Genomic DNA, 19442 nt, shown 5'->3' on the forward strand with positions numbered 1-19442 from the left:
TTCTTCTCATAATTTATACATTTTTTCCTCTTTATTTCTCATCTTTCCTCCCTTCTTTTATGTATATAATAATCTTCATTACAATAACTAATTATTTTTGTATATGTATTTTTTCTTCATCTGTTTTCCTTTTTAAATAAAATTATATAATGAATTTGCTCTTACATTTAGTTTCCTCTTTTGAATTTTTTTTCAATTTTTTTTCTTCAGAGGATGCGCCTGTTATTTATTTATTTAAGTTATTGTTTTTTTTAATATCCTCTTCATTTCTTATTCTTCTTAATTTGGATCAAGTTCATTTGTTTTTCTTTATATTGTAGAAATAAAATTTATTTATCTAAAATGCATCATATTGAGCGCTGTTGAAAGTCTTCCTGTTAAGCAAACTAATTTTTCTTTGACATTTCCATTTAATTTTTTAATCTTCTTCAGTTCATTAATTTTTAAAAATAAATTTAGAGTTATTTCTTTTACTTTTGACAAAAAGATTTTTATTTTATCAAACTTGATCCATTTTGCTCCTTTTATTTGAAAGATAGGCTTTTTTTTTCTTCAAATTTCCTCTTTTTTCCATCTGGAATGTGTGTATTGCAGATTTCCCAATCAATCAATTAATCAATCAAAAAAAAATACAAAAAATAATACAAATTGAGAATGATAAAATCCAATTGAGAAAATGAAGAATCTCATGTGTTTGTCTTTTGGCCACAAGTTCTTGTTTAAATAAGGAAAAAATTACGAGGGATTTTCCTTTGTTTTCTGTAAGATACATTTTTATTCTCTCTTAACCGCTATATTGTTTATTTTCTATATAAAGCATCTCGGAGAAAATAAAGCATTATTTTTGCAAAATTTCTATTTTTCCATCATTTGATTAGTTTTTTTTTTTTATAAATTTCTGGTTCTTTTTCAATTTCTATATTTCTGTCTCCAAAATAAATTTTCAAACCGAATTTTATTTTACTTTATTCTGCCAGGACTAACGAAACAAAGACAACGAAGGTATAATAATTAAAAAATAAAAATAAGTCATATTTATATAAATTATATACAAGTCATACTATGAGGCAAAATATAAAGATTTTCCATTTCTCTTATTTTTTTTTTAATTAAACACAAAAAATGTGGAAAGTTTTATGAGAAAATTGAGATGAGAATCAATTTAGGGGGCAATGAGGGTTTATTTTCATTTAGAACTAAAAAATAAAAGTTTTCTGAATATTTCAACAAGTTTAGCATCCTCAATTACTTTTTTTTTCTTTCACCAAATTCGATATTCTATTTGCATTTCCACCACAATTTCCATTCGTTTTTCTTCTTCTTCTTCTCTTCCTACATTATTTTAGGTAAGATAAAATTGACTCACTGATAAAGATTATTACGTTCTCTATTTTTTCTTTTAATATTTTTTCTTCTTCAATATAATTATCGTCTCTCAAGTTTTTTATTTGCAACATAAATAGTGCAGAAAAAGTATATTATTTTATTTTACACTGAACGAAATGGTTTGGGAAAAAATTTATATTATTATTGTGAAATATGTTTAATGAACTGATGCTCTATAATACGATTGAATTGATATTTTTTTATTAATAAATTCATTCCAATACACAGATTTTCATTATAAATATTAGGCAAAATATGTTCAAAGTAACAAAGTTTCAAAGACAAATAAGATCAAGGAGCAATTTTTCCCACACAAGATCGTTCAGCATAAAATACGCTAAAAGTGTAAAAAGTAAACTACCAGACTCTTTGTCTTTGTAAAAAAAAAGAATCTTTTCTTTTTAAATTTTAGGACATGATATTTAACTCGTTTATATCACCAATTAATATCTAGATTGTTCTTTTTTTTCTCTCTAATATACAATAAAACTTTTCCTCATTCCATATTAGTTTTTTCTTCTAATCATATGTTGTGTTTTTCATCTCATTTTTTCTCTCTTTTTTTACTTATTAGGCAAGGCAAATTACAACACATTTTCTCGCATAAACATCTCTCTCTCTTTCTCTCTCATTTTTTTTATTCATCCCGTGAATGTATCGAAAATACCATAAATTGTTCTCATTGTTCTATCATCATATTTTTTCTTCGCATATCTATAACTTCTTTTTGGGGGAGAAAATATCCTTTATATCCATCAGCACCATTGATAGATCCACCCACACATACAAAAAATATTTTAACCCCCCAAAAAGAGTTATAAAAATGAAAATTTATATGTTTTGAATTTTGATTAAAAAATATATATTTTTTATACACATTTGCGACATTTTTTTTTTCTTTTTTTGCAAATTCTCTATTTTCGATTTTTTCTTGTCTCAAAAAAAATCTACAAATTAATATATATAGATATTTATTTTAAAATTTCGAATTAGTGCGCTATGCATTCACTACTATTGATTTTTTTTCTTTATTTTATTTATTTAAAACATCTCTGCATTTTATTTAATAAGTTGTTTTTTCTTTTATTATTTTATTACGAATAGAATACTCTCTAAAATGTTTTCATCGTCAAAGATGTTTATTTGTGTATTTTCTGCGTTTCGTGTAATTTGTTATATCAAAAGAAAAAAATTTTAAGCTTTTCATTTATTGTAAATTCATTTTCAAAATGACTTTTGGTGCCTTTGAACTACCCTTTTTTTTCTCATGCTCACCTCCCCCTCCCATACACAATCTAGGCTGTATTTTTCCGTACTTATAAGCCCCTTGTTGCAGTAAAAGGTTTTCCCCATTTCTTTCCCTCTCAATTTTCCCCTCTATCTTTCCCCACAGAAAATTGCTATACAATTTTATTTTTTTATTCTTTTCGTTGGGATTTATATTTAAGAATTCTCTCATTTTTTTTATTCAAGAAAAATTATTGTTTCAGTTTTTCCCTTCCTCCCACATATTTTTATTAATAAAATTAATTCCAAAACACCAATTTTTAGGTCACACATAGAAGTATATGTGACGAAGATGTTAGAATTTTGTGAATTCACTTTTCCCTTTTTTATTTTTTAAATAAAATGAGATTAAGAGAGAAGAAAAAAAAACATTGTTAAGCCGCGCGATGTTTCCATCAGAAATGAAAGAATTATATTTTGTATGACAAAAGAAACTATACATAATTTCCCTTTTTTTCTTGTAAATTCTTCTTCTAAACCCTCTCGTTTTCGTCTCTTTAAATAAGGTTGGTATTCTTCTCAAACTCGAAATCTCTGGCTGTTCTTTTTTTTGTCTCTTGTTAATGAGAAACTTTAATATGTCATTCTCCTCGCAACTTTCCCTCATCCAACATACACATACATCAGATTAAAGATTATTTTATAACCGTCATTGGTGGCGGTTTAATTTTTTTTTAATGTATAATTCGCTCCTTCTGCACATCCTTCCTTCCCTATTCTTTATTCTTTTTCTTTTGTTATTCTCTATTAATTTTAACTCCTTAGAGGGGGGCGGGGGTGGATTTGACGATGGATTCTGTGAGGGATGGATTAATGGCTTACTCTCATAATTTGTGATTTGATGTCAACCACGTTAACCCCTCATAGAGTCCATCGCCAGATGTAGCACAGGACGGCTGTACATACCAATTTCTATCTCTGATGCGTGTCAGGCCCAATTTTTCCTGAATTTCATGTGGTTTCATAGCTGAAAAAAATTAATAATTTGATAAAAAAAAATTTATTAAAAAAGAAATAAAAATTCAACTTACCATCTGGAAGGTCCTGCTTATTGGCAAATATTAATATAATTGCATCCCTCATCTCTCTATCATTTATTATTCTATGCAATTCTTGTCGTGCTTCATCTATTCGATCGCGATCGGCACAGTCGACCACAAAAATTAATCCTTGTGTTCCTAATTAAAGTAAAAAATTAATTACATTAAATTCTCAAGAAATTTTTGCTGAAAAATAAAGTTTTTTGCCCACCTGTGTAGTAGTGTCTCCAAAGTGGACGAATTTTGTCCTGTCCACCCACATCCCACACATTAAATTTGACATTTTTGTATGTTACTGTCTCAACGTTGAATCCCACAGTCGGTATAGTTGTCACGGACTGGCCCAACTTCAATTTATATAAAATTGCTATAAAGAAAAACGATTTAGTTTTATTTTCTCCGTGATATTGCAATTGCTGGGAGAAGAATTGATTTTTTTAGTGCTTTTAGTGTCTTCTACATCAATGATTTAGAGAAAAAAAAATATCATAAATTTCTCGTGGAAACATACTCTATCTCTTATTCTTTAAAATAAAATTCAAGAAATGTATTGGAAAGGAAAGAAAAAAAACATTTTCCGTGTAAGAAATCAATTCTTCTCATAAAATGAAGAAGAAGAAAAAAAAGAACTCACTTGTTTTACCAGCTGCATCCAGGCCCAGCATCAATATCCTCATCTCTTTATTGCCGAAAATTTTCGATAGCAACTTCCCCATTCTGGATTTATTGATACCCCAGACGGGGCAACTATATAGTTTTTCCAGCATAGGCAAAGAAGGAGAACACGCAACAGCAGAGGATGAAGAAAAGACAAAAAGAAAGTTTTCTCGTTAATTTTCCAAAAAAAACGACAACACTGTTTTACACTTAATGCCTTCCTTTTGGCACGGGCAAAGACAACACACAAATTCTCATCACTTTCACACTGCCTCCTTTTAAATCTCCTTGTGATATGAAGGTACAACTTAGAGGGTTTACAAAGTCCTCTTATACAGAATTTTCTCATTAAAATGAAAAACAACAAGAAGGATGTTTGCGGAGAATTTATTAAAATTTTGCGGTGGAAGAAAAATAGAAGAGCAAAAAAAATCCCAGTGAGGGATTTGAACTCACGACATTCAGTGTATTAGGCCTGAAGATTTACTTATTGACCTAATAAAGTATCTCCAATAAATCAATAACAGTGTAAAATTTAGCAAATTTTTAGAAGATTCAATGAGCTGTGTGGAGATGTTTATAAGGGATAGAACCTTTCTAGATCATGTAGTATCGTAACACAATCAATCCACAATTTATTTACACAGCAATGTGAATGGAAGTAAGTGTGGACTCAACAGCATCTCACAGAAGAATGTATAAACAACAAAACCTCACCCCCACATTCAGTGCGTCTGTATTTGCTTTAACTTCTCCATAGTAAAGGACGCAAAGGGGTGAAAAATGGACAAAACAGAATGAGATGTAAATGGAATTTATATCTTTCAACACTTAAATCTTCGCCCCCCCCCCTCCGTGCATGGGTGCATTCCATGCGGCTCCATGTGGATTATTGAGTTGGGTCATGGGTGTACAAAAGAGCCATATTACCCTGCAAGTGTCAGGGAATTTAATTTCTTGGTTTTCCATTGAACACAGGAGTACTAACATACAACACACACACTGTATTGAGGAAAAGGGAGTACAATCAAGTGCAGAAACCTATATAACGATGATATTTTATTAGGTACATACTACATTACGTGTTGAATGTAATTTTGCATCGTTCACACAATTCCAATCAATCACCTGTGTGGAAATTCACATCACAGCAATTTCATCGTGGTCTACATGGGTATAGGACTATATGTTAGGTATAAAATATAGGTAACTCCCGACAGCCCATATAAACTTTGGAAAACCCTAAAAGTGTATGTACCAACCATCTCTCATCAACACAACATGTTCAACAATTTTGCAACTTACTTTGCCACCACAACCACCAACATATAAACAAACATTTATGTATGAAAATTGTCACTCAAACGTGAGACTTTTGTTGTAAATTGAAGAGCTTTGTGATCTTTTTCGCAGGTCTCATTGAAGGGATGAAAAAGTTTTTGGCTTTTCTTCGAGGAAGAGTGAATTAATAAAAGTGCTACAGAAAAAAAAACAGAAATTCCACAAAACGTTAAAAACTCCAATCTAATTCGATGAAACAAAAGAAAGCAGAATAAACCTGAGAAGGAGCTTTTCCTTGATTTTGCTCCGGAGGTTGGTTGACAACACTAAGACGCCCAAGGGCGCATGAAGATAGGACAAATGTAATTGAGATGAATAAATTTGAAATGAAATGAAATGAAAACCGTAAGAATTGGAAAAATTCTAACCTATGTAGATTATTTCGCAGAAAACCAACTTAGAAAAAACAATCCTGAAAATGGTTTTACGGAACACAAGAAACCAAAAAAGGTTTCTGGGTAAAATTATGAAATCCGGACCGAAAAGTATTACATCATTTTTTTTTAATTAATAGTGTAGATTCTAATAAAAATCGTTTCTTTTCTTTCCTTTATAATTCGACAGTTATAAAATTTTTGGTATTCTGTAATAAAACTTATCTATCTAAATCTTAAGAGATTTTGACATTTTATTTCCTTCTTTTAACAGGTTTCGGGAAAGAAATAACTATTGTAAGGCTCTTTAAAGTTCTTTCTGTTTTTTGGAATAACTAATTATTTGTTTTTTTTTTCTTTTATAGAACGATTTAAAAATTCCATCTGTCAAAATTTTACAACAAACTTTTAAATTGTTATAAAAGAAAAGATTTTTATCAGAATCTACCCCAATATTTGGTTAATTCTTAGTTAGTCCTTATATTCAACAATTTTCTAAGAGTCTGTCAACATAGCTAAAGAATGAGAAAAAGCCGAAAACTTTTTGACCATCGCCTGTATAAACATGTGACGCAAGAATGAAAATAATTCTATTGAGAAAAGAGGTCATGATTTTACAATTTTTTTTTCATCTCAATCATCTCCATCAGCACGACATAGAAATCTTGACAGTCATTGGAATTTAATATAAAACTGAAAATGAATTTATACTCGCGAAGGAAAATTCATTTCTCCTTCTTTTAGCTTTTCGCACTACAACATATCCCAAAAGAAGCTGCACTTTTCATCTTCTCCTCTCTCTCTCTCTCTTCGCCTCGTGTCATTCAATTAAGTGCAATTTGCACTCTTTTACATCACATCGGTGCGCGGCTGTTGTAAGCCTCCCAAAGTCAATGGGAAAATTGCATTAAAGAAGAAAAAATTAAATTAAGATCAATATACATAACAATTTTGCATAGTTCCCCCCCCCCACCTCCTCACCCGTAAACTATATAATGCAATAAGTTCCAAAGCAAAGAATTAAGAAAGAAATGAACAACAAAAAAACACAGAGGTGGGAGAGAAATTGCAATTAAGATGAAAAGCGATGAAAAAAATAAATGTTAAATGTTTTCTTTTTCTGATTTGTTTCACAATTAATTACCATTCCCATGAGATTTCTTCTTATACCAATGCTGTTGTGTATAGGTACATTTCATAGCGAAATAATATATTATACTTCTCGTGAACCCAAAGTACGCTTCAATGGGAAGATTTAATTCAACAAAAAAAATAATAAAATGTATATATTATTGAGAAATTTATTATCACAACTGAACAAGAGTTGCGAGCAGAGATGACGAAGAGAGAAAAAAATATAATGTGTAGTGTGGGTGTGATGATAAGAAATATTTTGACATTCTTAAATTGATATTCATCATCACAAAGTTAATACATGTGGATGGAATTTTAATGGAAAATTATTTCATCTGCATCTTTTTTTCTTCTTCTTCACACTTGTTTAGAAAAAAATACCAAAAAAAAATTAATCTTTATAGCATAAAAAATATGTGGGGAAGGTACAAAGAGTCTTATGCATGAGACATAGAGTAAGTCCCCTGCGTATAAAAAGATATTTCCTAAATTATTGTAGAATAGGACATGATCAGTGATTGGAGAAAAGCGAGGGAAACGTGTAAAATAAAAAGCAATTGTCTTAAATTTGGTACCATTTTAAAGCTCATTTAATGCTCTTTTTACTCACAGAACTTTCTACGTGTAAAGTTTTATCAGTTTTAAGTAATAGCGGATTAAAAAGTGCCTTAAGAGGTCCGAATTGGGCCACATTCCCTAAGCAATTTTTCAACAATTTCCCGAGAAAGCGCTGGAAAATTTACAAATTTTTCTGTTTTTAATGTCACCTTCTTTAGGACTTAAAATAAAGCTCAAAGTTTTTATTTGTCACTAATAGGAATTTTTACAATTATTGATGTAAATTGAAAAATTAATATAGGAAAATTTCTTTATTCCCCTGCACTTTTCAGGGAAATGAGCGCATTTTTCTTGAATCTCTAATCATGCCCTACAGTAATTTATCTATATAATAAAGAAAGGTCTGTTTGTTTGTAATCAGTCGTGTTCGGCGATACAAATCTACACCGTTTGACCGATCGCGATGAAATTTGGTACAGAGGCTTCTTATAACAGGCGGTTTCGAGTGGCCGTATTCATTTCCCCCCCAAAGCCCCCCTTCAGGTAGCCCCCATATAACTCTCATGCAATTTTTGCGAATTTTTGAATTTGGCGCCCGAAATGTTGTATGAAAATGATTTCTTCTCTTTACGAATTTTTTCTTTTGTGTTTGATAAGTGGCCCAAATATACTTATAAACCATAATTTTTTTTCTAAAATTTGCGCGAAGCTCAACAAATCCCCGCGAAGCGGGGCGAGGTAAATTGGAGCGAAGCGACAATTTACCTCGTTAACGAAATTTGATTACACGCAGGGGGCTTACTCTGTGTCCTTTGCATAAGACTCTTTCACATTCAGACACAAAACACACACCATTCTGCGGACAATTATGCTTTTCCATGACGTTTTATATGAATGACAATCATTCACGCACCTGGAAGTTCTCTTATCAAAAACTTATCTCTCTCTACTCAATGATAGGGGATTTATATGAATTCCTTCCTTGTCGGCCAAGGTTAAACTATCCCAGTAAACAAATGATTGAGCCAATAAAAGTTCAATCACGATTGAATCAATCAGATTGATCTGCGATTGATCAATAATTGATAAATCAATTGAGCCTGTCAATCGATTGATCAATCATTGGTCAATTATTGGTCAATCGCAGATCAATTCCGATTGATCAATAATTGATCATCTATGCGGACCTATATTGACTCAATATTGATACTATCAATATTGAATCAACTACAGCTCAATCAATTATTGATCATGGATTGACCAATTATTGTTCTTCAATTTTTTTTATCAATCAATTGGTCAATTTATACTCAATTATTGATCAATCCATATTGATAGCATCAATATTAAGTCAATTTTATCTCAATCAAATTGATCATGGATTGATCAGCTGTTGATCAACTATTGATCTCTAAATTTTTCTCAATTTATGCTCAATCCTCGGTCAATCACGAAATTTACGGGCAATCATCCGTCAATCATCAGTCAATTACACAATTTGCGGACAATCATTGGTCAATCTCATAATTTCAATCAATTGATTGAATATTGACTCAATATTGACACTGTCAATATTCAATCAATCATATTGACTCAATATTGACACTGTCAATATTCAATCAATCTGATTGAGTCAATATTGAGTCAATATGATTGATTGAATATTGACAGTGTCAATATTGAGTCAATTTTATCTCAATCAGGATTGATCATAAATTGACCAAGTATTGATCAATTATTGTTTACATAAACTCAACTGCGAAAGAAGATGATTATTATACATCTTTACTTTCAGTATGTACAAAAATTTCTCTAAGACCAATGAGACTGTTTTTGACGTATACTATATGCAATTCAGAGCGTGAGTCTCCCATATAATCCTTTGTGTTACAATAACTAATTAGGGGATAAATTAATGAGAAAAGGATTAATTAAATTACAATTAAAATACATAGACGAAGGCGGGAAACTATGTTTCGGACGAAGGATTTTTCAGTTTTCCCATGTTTTCTTTATAGATTTGGTAATGTCACTTACATTTGTATAATTTGGCGCATAGAAAAATCTCCCCCTCCCTCCCCTGAGTACACAATCACCCACAATTTTGATTTGGGGATATTCAGCAATCATTAACGCTAATATCTGCGATAATTTCTGCCACATGGAGTTCTTATAAGTTTGCTAAAATCGCGAATTAATTTTTGCAATTTTGACCAAAAGATTAAGTATTGACCACCCACAAGAGGAATTCCCATAAATTCCTTGTGCACAACATTTTGCGCATAAAACGTATTAATTTAACCCTTTTGTTGATTTAAGATGTCGTTTAGAAGTAATTAAAAATATAAAAATGTTCTATGATGATCTCAAGATGGTTAATCCCCCTTTTCTACCACAGTTTAGAGCAAAGGTTTGAAGCAAGATATATGGTTTCTCATAGAATGATGTGAGTTACTAAGTCTTACTATACAAAAAAAGTTGTACAATGTACACATGTATTGAGTTTCGGTAATGCAAAGATGCATGATACTGTGTTTCACAGAGATTTGGTGGAAATGAGAGAATTTGGTGAGTAAGAGAAATATGTGGAGTGGAGTATAAGAGATGGATTTTAATGGCACAAAATAAGAGTAAATATGCGATGATTTATTAAATGAGAGTAACTATGAGATGGTATAGCAATTTATTGCTATTAATGAGTATTTGTTTGAGAGAAATATATTGCAAATGAGCTGGTTGCATTTGATGGTGGTGCATGAATATCCCCATGTTCTATAACGTAATGTTATATGAACATAGGGATTTTTTTTTGCTTTTTCTTTAAAACTATTCCTATTGATGGATGTCTTTAAGAAAAGCAAAGAGAGAAATGGTTTATCAAGAGGTGTCGTTGTATGGCTATACTACTTTTAGTAGTATTGCTATTAATGAGTATTTATTTGAGAGAAATATATTGCAAATGAGCTGGTTGCATTTCTTGGTGGTGCATGAATATCCCCATGTTCTATGAACATGGGGATTTTTTTTTGCTTTTTCTTAAAAGTCATTCCTATTGATGGGTGTCTTTAAGAAAAGCAAAGAGAGAAGAAATGGTTTATCAAGAGGTGTCGTGTATGGCTATGCTACTTTTAAGTAGTATTGCCTAAAAATGGGTATTTATATTAAGAGAAATATATTGCAAATGAGCTGGTTGCAAATAATGGTGGTGGTGCATGAATAATATCCCCATGTTCTATGACATGGGGATTTTTTTTGTTTTTTCTTTAAAATTATTCGTTTTAAGAAAAGCAAAAAGAGAGAAATGGTTTAATCAAGAGGTGTTGTATATAACTATACTGCTTTTAGTAGTAGCTAATCAAGAGGGCAATCAAAAGGACGTTATATTTCATTGATTTGGAATTGATGTTCATGTTGATTTCAGATATTGCATCTGTCAACCTCACTGATACAAAAAGCTTAAAACTAAAAGATGTGTATAGTTGATAGAGTAAAAATAATACACAATTTTTTTAGATTAACTATAAAGCAACTTGTATGTAGCTTTATTTATCTAGAGAAGTATTATAAAGACTCTATGGTGGTATAAATGGGTAAACGGCTTTCGAAAATAGGGTGCCAAATGTGCAAAGCGGCTGCCATACCGTGGTGCGCAAAAGGCATATCCCTATCTCGACATTTTTTCCCCAGAAATGATAAATCATGTAAGAGAGATACATGATAAAAAGCTAAGTAAGATTATGTTGTTGTTTTTTTATTTTTTGAAAATTTGTATGGCTCCAAGGATAAAAATTTTCAAAATAATATCCGGCTCCAATGCCATTTTTTTTTTAAAATTCCATTTTAAGTTGGCTCCAATGCCAAAAATTTTTCAACAAAATAGTAGCTAAGTTTGACGTATATCATATGGCTATTCGAAAAATTTTCAAACTCTTTTGACGTGTATTTAATATTATATATCTTAATATATAAAGCTGAAAAGTCTGTCTGTTTGTGGCACATGAACTCCTCCGAAACGGCTATTCATCCCTCTACTAATATACTCCACCCTTTTATAGCTTAAAATGGAGTTTGCTCACACGTGATTGGGGGCTCTGGTTGACTCTGAGAACATACACTACATGAGTTTTACGCCTGATAATTTAAATATCAAACTAAAGTAGATTTTTAATTTACATCCATGCGCAGAAATAATCGCTTCTCATCATTTTTTGACAATCAATCGGATTGATTACCTATTGAACGATAATTGACAATCAATCAGATTGATTACAAATTGAACGATAATTGCAAATCAATCGGATTGATCACCTATTAAACGATAATTGACAATCAATCGGATTGATTACCTATTGAGCGATAATTGAAAATCAATCGGATTGATTACCTATTGAGCGATAATTGTCTATCAATCGGATTGATTACCTATTGAGCGATAATTGTATATCAATCGATTGATCAATTATTGATCATCTATGCGGACCTATATTGACTCAATATTGACCTCAATGATTGATCAATGATTGGCAAAATTTGTTTACTGGGATGCTATATATCTCTTCAATAAATTTTGGATAAAAAGAATTGACTTTCCAGACTGTTTGGAATTTTTCTTTTCAGTTAAAAAGTCTTCTTGATGGTAGATTTTTTTTTAACTAAAATGTAGGTTCATATTTTGTTAGAGCCCCAAACGAAGGGGCTTTTTGGTGAAGCATAAATTTCCCTTCGCCCCGTGAAAAGCTCTTTGATTATCTAATTTATACAGAAACAATTTCCCCAACACGTGATAATGAAAGATGAAGGTCGACACGAAGAGGAAATTCCGTTGATTGAACTTGAGGAGAGCATAGAGTGTTGTGTGTGTAAAAGGCGTCAGGGCGGAGGAAAAAATCACCGTATGGAGCAATTAATACTCCAAGACATTCTATATTACCGCGTGTTGTATCCCTTTAATACCTCCCACGCATATCGTCTTCACAAGCCAGACACTTTGAGTACATATTATGCTTATACGGAAAGAAAGAAAAAGAAAACGGAATGAGTATGAATGATGGAAAATGTTTCAGAGAGACACAATAGAATTTATGTTGGAGCAGTAGCATCATACCAAATGCGAATTTCTCAATGAGATTCTTCTCCATTTTTTTTTCGTTGTTTTTTCATCTCTTAAATGGAAGACACCGTGTATATCATTGCGCTGGGTACCCAGCAGGTGTGTAATGTGCAGAAAAAAAAATATTTAGCAACACTATCTATAGTGCATTTTATGTTATCTCGCCTTTGATGCACGGCAATGTACACAACATAGAGTCAATGAAAAGTTCTTTTCAATGGAAAATGCTTTTCATCATGGTTTACTTTTGATAATTCCTCATACATTTGCAAAGCAGAGTGTATAGAAAATTCAAAAGAAATAACTCTGACACATACCTCCTTCAAGAACTTTCAAGTTTAACCCATTTGTACGACAGGTAAAAAAATAAATATATACCTACATCGACATACCGAAAATTTTTATAAAAATTCGTGTCATTTTTTTTTGTCGTTGAATTCCACGATATTATAAAACGCTATCAATCCATCTGTTTGCTATAAAAAAACCTCCCAAATGGAGTTTTTTTTTCAGCTTGCGCAATTCCACCCCCATGTACAACGATGATGATGACCTACAGCAATACTCTGGCAATTTGTTTTATGCGACGGTCAAGCATCGAGGGGTTAGTAAGTTACTTTTTACATTGACCTCCCTCGAGGCAATCCTTGGTGAGGGTGTTATTAAAAAAAAACCCGAGATTATACCACTCAATTCTCAAACCACCATCATATTTTATTTCCCATACACACCCACACCAACCCCCCACCCCCCCAGCCCACTTTACTATGGAAACATGGAGGTAAATAAATAAAAGGAAGATTACAGCTGAAAAATATTTCCAACTCCATCCACACTGTCACCGAGCTCATTTAATTATTTCACGGTTTATTTTTATTTGTTGCTTCACATCGTCTTCCGCCCCCCATTCGTTGCTATTTTCCCCTACCCCTTTGTATATGTAGAGTTACAAACCACCCCCGCGGAAAACACACACACACGTGAAGCCTACGCGCAAAAAAAGGTCGTACACTTTGCACTATCTCTTTGCGTATCTCTCCTATATTATGTACTGTACATAATATTATTAGCATGCTATATCAGAGATGTTTCATCGTAATTTGCTTTATCAATTTATTTTCTCTATCCCCCGTACTACACCCACCCAATATGCTAAAAGTCAAGGAGCGTTTATCTAAACGCAAATATTCGGTGGTTCTGAAAAATTCGGACTATTCGCTACAATAATCAAAAAAATTCTTAAGATAAAGTTTTTTTATTTTTGAAAGTCTAAAAAGTACTAAATTGAAGCCGAAAAGAGGCTAAATTCGGGTTGGAAATTAAAGAATTAAAGTGAAGCTTCGAAAAAAAGTGTACGATTTTCAGTCCTTGGTTCAGATTGATGAGCGAAAGCTTAAATTAAGTCAAAAAAGTATTAAATAAAGCCGAAAAAAGTTATTCGAATTATAGCCAAGAATGTTTATTTAATCTAATCTAATCTAAATGAAAATGGTCAGATTTTGGGAAATAATAAGATTATTTGTAGGGGAACGTGGCCCAATTGCGACCCCCTAAATTCTGTTTCAGAAGGATTGAAAAAAGTCATATTAAAATGAATTAAATCTTTCCAAGTTTGGTACCATTGGAAAGGTCATTTAATAGGCTAACTTTGTTCTATAGATGCAAACCTTCTAACTCTTACACTGAAAAAACAGTTTGTGCTTCGACTGTCGGTTTTACTACTTTTCTAGGTACCAATTAAGTTGAAAAAGCACCACTTTATTTCTCAAATATCTATATAGAGGCGCTGCTGGTTATATTTTCACACAATATCGCTTTTTTTTTCAAAAACCGATTATTCAACTGAAACTTCTTCTTCTTTTTTTTCTTAGTTTTAGGTTATATTTGTTAAACAATAATACAAAATGTGTGGTGTTTTCCTGAAATTCGGCTCTTCCTAGGGATTAGGAACTTCATTTTTTGCTTCTTCAGGGGTTGAGATGATTTTCCTCAATTTTCATGAGAAAAGAAAAAAAGAAGAAGATTCAATATCGATATCGATAATATCTTAAAAATCAAAAAAAGGAAGAAGAATTTTGGTGCTCATCCAAGTACAAAATAAGCAGTAAAATGTCGAATTTGGTACTTGAAAAGTTAAAATTCTTTCAGTGTACCTGTTCTGAGTAATAGTCGAATTAAAAAAAGATGCTAAAATTGCACTTTTTCACCACGGTGTTCTAATTGCGACCCCCCGAGTGTTCCAATTGCGACCCCCTTTTTTTGCCGTAATTTGTGGGTTTTTCACTAGTAGATCACTTTTATCACTACTATAAATAGGGAAACTGCCATGAATTACCCGGAAAAGCCGGAAAATCACGAATTTATTTTCATTCTTCCCCACATTTGTTTTGACATTTCGCCCTTGAGGTGACTACACGGAATTTCACACACACAGACAATTGCGCACTCACTGACGTAATTCGCAGAAAATCCACGAAAATTCTTCTGAGGAATGCGTAAATTACACTAACTGCACTCCCCTTTGGCTTTAGGAACATTTTCACGGCGAAAAACTTTCAAGAAACGTGAAAAAATATTGATTTTCCTGAAATCAAAACACAGCGCGGTCTGTGTGAGAAAGACACTTCCACACCACTACACGCATGCGCGACAGCTTCACCGTGGTGAGTGGTGGAAATAAACGGTCCGAATTGAAACATTTTGGGGGTCGCAATTAGACCATTCTGCATGTATTACATTTTCACTTAATTACTTAAAATACCTAAAATCTTTCAAAAAATTGTAAATCAAGTAATAAACTAGACCCTCTAAGCTACAGAAACGCGGCATAATATGAGACATAATAGTGGGAAAAAAACTCATATCAACTTGGTTTCTAAAATCAGAAAATGTCGACCAAGTGCTGAAAATGAATTTTGATTTTTAATTTGCCCTGTTGTGTACCAAATTAATTTATTTTAGGCGCTAACATTATCTTACTATAATATCTTCATAATGTAGTGAAACTAATTTTATAATATTTCGTCATTTACGAGAAAAAGGGGAGGTCGCAATTGGGCGGTGGTCCGAATTGGGCCACGTTCCCCTAAACAAAAAAAAAATTAAATTCAGCAGGTAAACTTCCTTTTTTAGTTTTAATTTAACCCTTTAAGGTTCATGTTCAATCTAGTGAGCTATTTGAACTAAAAATAATTTTTCGGGTTTCCTTTGAGTTCAAATAAAACATTTTTTGGAAAAAAATCCCAACTCAAAAATTTTCAGTTTTTCCTCCTTCCTCATCTTGTGAGTCCTTGGGGATATCCTTTTGTGGTCATAAAATGATCAGGGATTGTAAAGACATTGTCTTGCACTAATTTGGACTCAATAATCATAAAATAACTATACAAAATGAAACATTTTCAAAATAGAGCCTTTGGGTCAGCGTATGACCCAATGGACCTTAAAGTGTTAAATCTTACCCTAAAAATTACTTAATTTAAGCTTAAAAGGATTCAATGCGAAATTAAAAATTTTCGAATTATTCGCCAAAAAAAAATCAAAATATTAGGTAGATAACCGCTTTTTGTTAAAAGAAGGATGCAAATTAATTAATTTAACTAATTAATTTTCAAAATTCATTAAAAAAGCTTTTTTTGGTAAGATTCTCTTCGGAAATTGTTTATTGGTGGTATAAGTGTATTTTGAGCTCATTCAAGTGTTCTAATAATGAATCCTTGACTCCTCTTTCACTGCGATTGAGCAGAGTTCAATAGAGACATCAAAAGGTCCGTTATGTAGTCAAGTAAATAGCGCACTTAATACTCTCTTACTCTATACAAGAACATAGTAAAGAATGAAAGGGTTTGGTTGAAAGTTGAGAAGTTAAAAAAATTCCAAGAATGCGTTTAGCAATTGATTCAGATTAGAATCAATAAAAGGAGTATTACCTGCAAAGCCTGCAAAGAAAATCACAGCTAAAAGAGGAGTAAAAACGGAAAATAATTGGCCATAAATTGTTATTAAGGATTTGCCTAAAAAATGTAAGCAATGACGTTATAATTGTTTTTCTCTCGCATACATTAACAGAGAGAGAAAAATACAATTGTGACGTCATTGTTTACATTTTTTGACAAATTTTACTGCATTTAGAATTAAATTAGAGTAGAAAATAAATTTAACGATTTGACAATTTCCGTCTCATTTTTATAAGTAACCCTCCCCAAAATTATGTTTATTGGTATTGTTTTCTCGAGAAAGGGGCTTTCTCATACAAAATCTGGTAAACTCCTTTTCCACATCATCTCTCAAGAAACAAAATAAACAAAAAACTAAAGATTTCAATCACTCAGAAAACATCTTTCAGACCACATTTAAGAAAGAAAATATTAAAAGAAAATTTGAAATTTTATTGAAAAATAAGAGAATTTTCTTTTACAGTGTAACAATTTTCTTTGCAAAGCATTTTAATGCCATCTCGAGTTGTTGGTTACTTTGGTGGAGGAGAAAATGAAAATGCGAAAAGGAAGCTCTTGTGACAACAAGAAGTAAAATTACATGGACAAATCTCTCTTTCCCTTCCTCTCATTCTCTATTCGCACAAAATTAATATTCCCAGCAATTAGTGTGTGTTGCCATTTAGAGCTCATTTTGTGAATGACATTGGACTGAGAGAATTTCCCTCATAAGCACAACTAATATATAGAGAGCTTGCCTTATCAGTAAGAAGCATCCGCAGTCTATATCGCACCACAAGATGCCAACTCCTCAACCACAAAAAAAAATGTGTTGGGAAGAAGAAAATATGCGGAGAAAATGCAATTTTGTGCGGATGCAGAGGCTAATGATTGAGAAGAAGAAAAAACAGGCAGAGCACGGGCAAAAGTGAGGATAGAATATTGGTGTAAAATTTCAATTTGCTCACGACTTCCATCGTGCCTCAATCTTCGTTTTATGTTACTTTCATTCAATCTAACGGAGAATTTTTGCTACAGAGACTACACACACTCCCTGTTGGAATCTCCGCATGTGTCGAAGAAGTCACTGAGAGTGGTTGAAGGTGCTTCTTAGCGCACACATTGAGTGTAAAATTTCCTCTGACCACTCTGCGGGCTTTTCTTCACAATCTCATCTCCATTTGATGGTTGTCTCGTTAGCCCATTGAGAGTCTTACGTACACGGCATTAATGTGACGTTTCTTTGGTATTTTACAAAGATGACTCATAGATGAGGAACAAGTTCTCTGTGGAGATTGTCGCAAGAAAGTACAGAGAGGAGGATTCCTCTGCAGCTGATTCAGACACAGAAGATTTTTCCCATATTTTGGGGAACAATGCTTACTGGCTGATAGTGAGTAGGGCTTATCTGGTGCTTTACCCATAAGATTGTGTTGGCCAGCTCCACGCATATCGTTCCCTGAACTTGTGGTGTGTATTGGTTTGTACCCTCCTGTGAATGATTTATTATCACTTCATGCGATTCTCATCATAAAAATTATGTCATCACACATGAAAATTTGACCCTCATCTTCACCAGGGAATCCCACATGATGCCATAATGCAAACAGAGCCCCCGCATCCGCTAGAGGAACCTCCCTGATCCGTGAGAGGAAGTTTCCGGAAGCAACATACCCGGAAAATGATGTCTCAGAAAACATTTTATCAATATCTCAACTCATTCGCACCAGCACACGCATCTCAAGGGGCCAAAGTGAAGGAGGATGGGGTATTCTTTCCACATAATTCCTCGCCCCATAGAGCGTGTGTGGATGGGAATAGGAGAGTAAAGAAAAAAGAAGGCGTCAATGTTTTGCACACACGATTCCTCCTAATTCCAAAAAGCAATGGCAGATTTAAATGGCAATTATCACAACGGATTCCCATCAATTTTCACAATTAGCACACATCACACGCCCCATTGGGATCCAATGAAGATATTAAATGATATTTTGCTTGTTTTCTTACCACTAAACATTGACAAAATTGAAATTTAACACGGCACACACGGCTTTGAAAATTCCGATTACTCCATTTCCATTTTTCTGTGACACATGACAAGCGGGGACCCCCTTAAAACATTCTCCTTGGATATTTCTTACGACTTATCCATTAATTTTCCATCTTATGCTGTTCTCGCTTTTCTCAGAAAAAGATTTTCAGGATTTTTCTTCAATTCTGAGGAATTCAGTTGTTTATTTTCCTTCCTGGCCACGAAAAACTATTTCCGGATTGGGAAAATGAAAGAAAATCTCAAGAGTCTTATAATTTTCCCTATTTACATTTTTGGCGCAAAATAAGAAATTCAAAACTCAATTCAAACTGTTCTCAAAAACCGACTTCATCTCATTTTCTTCCTCAAAAATGCTTTTTTATTGGAAAATCGGGAAAATTGGGAAATTTACTAAAGAAATAACATAATTATAAGAAACACAATTTTCCGGAGCAAGAAAGAATTTTTGTAGTATTAAATTCTTAAATTAAAAAAAAAAAGTATTTTCTTAGTTTCCATGGTAACGAAAATTCGTTTACAAACAAAGTAAAAGTTATAATTTTTATTCTTAAGAAATTTATTATTTTTAAC

General features: G+C 32.4%; 1 protein-coding gene across 1 annotated transcript; it reads right to left on the bottom strand.

The window, feature by feature from the left end:
* Positions 1 to 129: 129 nt before the first annotated feature.
* Positions 130 to 18918, bottom strand: LOC129791995 (ADP-ribosylation factor 6). Its single transcript, XM_055830705.1, has 5 exons — positions 18827 to 18918; positions 4348 to 4460; positions 3925 to 4080; positions 3705 to 3851; positions 130 to 3640 (listed from the first exon to the last, which is right to left on the bottom strand). Exons 2-5 carry the CDS (start codon positions 4427 to 4429, stop codon positions 3498 to 3500), a joined length of 528 nt encoding a protein of 175 aa, XP_055686680.1. The 5' UTR covers positions 4430 to 4460; positions 18827 to 18918; the 3' UTR covers positions 130 to 3497.
* Between the last annotated feature and the right edge of the window lie 524 nt (positions 18919 to 19442).

The sequence above is a fragment of the Lutzomyia longipalpis genome, chromosome 3, assembly GCF_024334085.1.
Source record: "Lutzomyia longipalpis isolate SR_M1_2022 chromosome 3, ASM2433408v1".
Classification (NCBI taxonomy): domain Eukaryota; kingdom Metazoa; phylum Arthropoda; class Insecta; order Diptera; family Psychodidae; genus Lutzomyia; species Lutzomyia longipalpis.

Excerpts from the sequence above, each read along its gene's own strand:
- LOC129791995 (XM_055830705.1), bottom strand. The coding sequence starts at position 4,429 with ATGGGGAAGTTGCTATCGAAAATTTTCGGCAATAAAGAGATGAGGATA. Across the intron at positions 4,081-4,347 it reads GGATGCAGCTGGTAAAACAA|CAATTTTATATAAATTGAAG; the intron begins GTGAGTTCTTTT and ends TTTTCTTTATAG. Across the intron at positions 3,641-3,704 it reads TAAGCAGGACCTTCCAGATG|CTATGAAACCACATGAAATT; the intron begins GTAAGTTGAATT and ends AATTTTTTTCAG.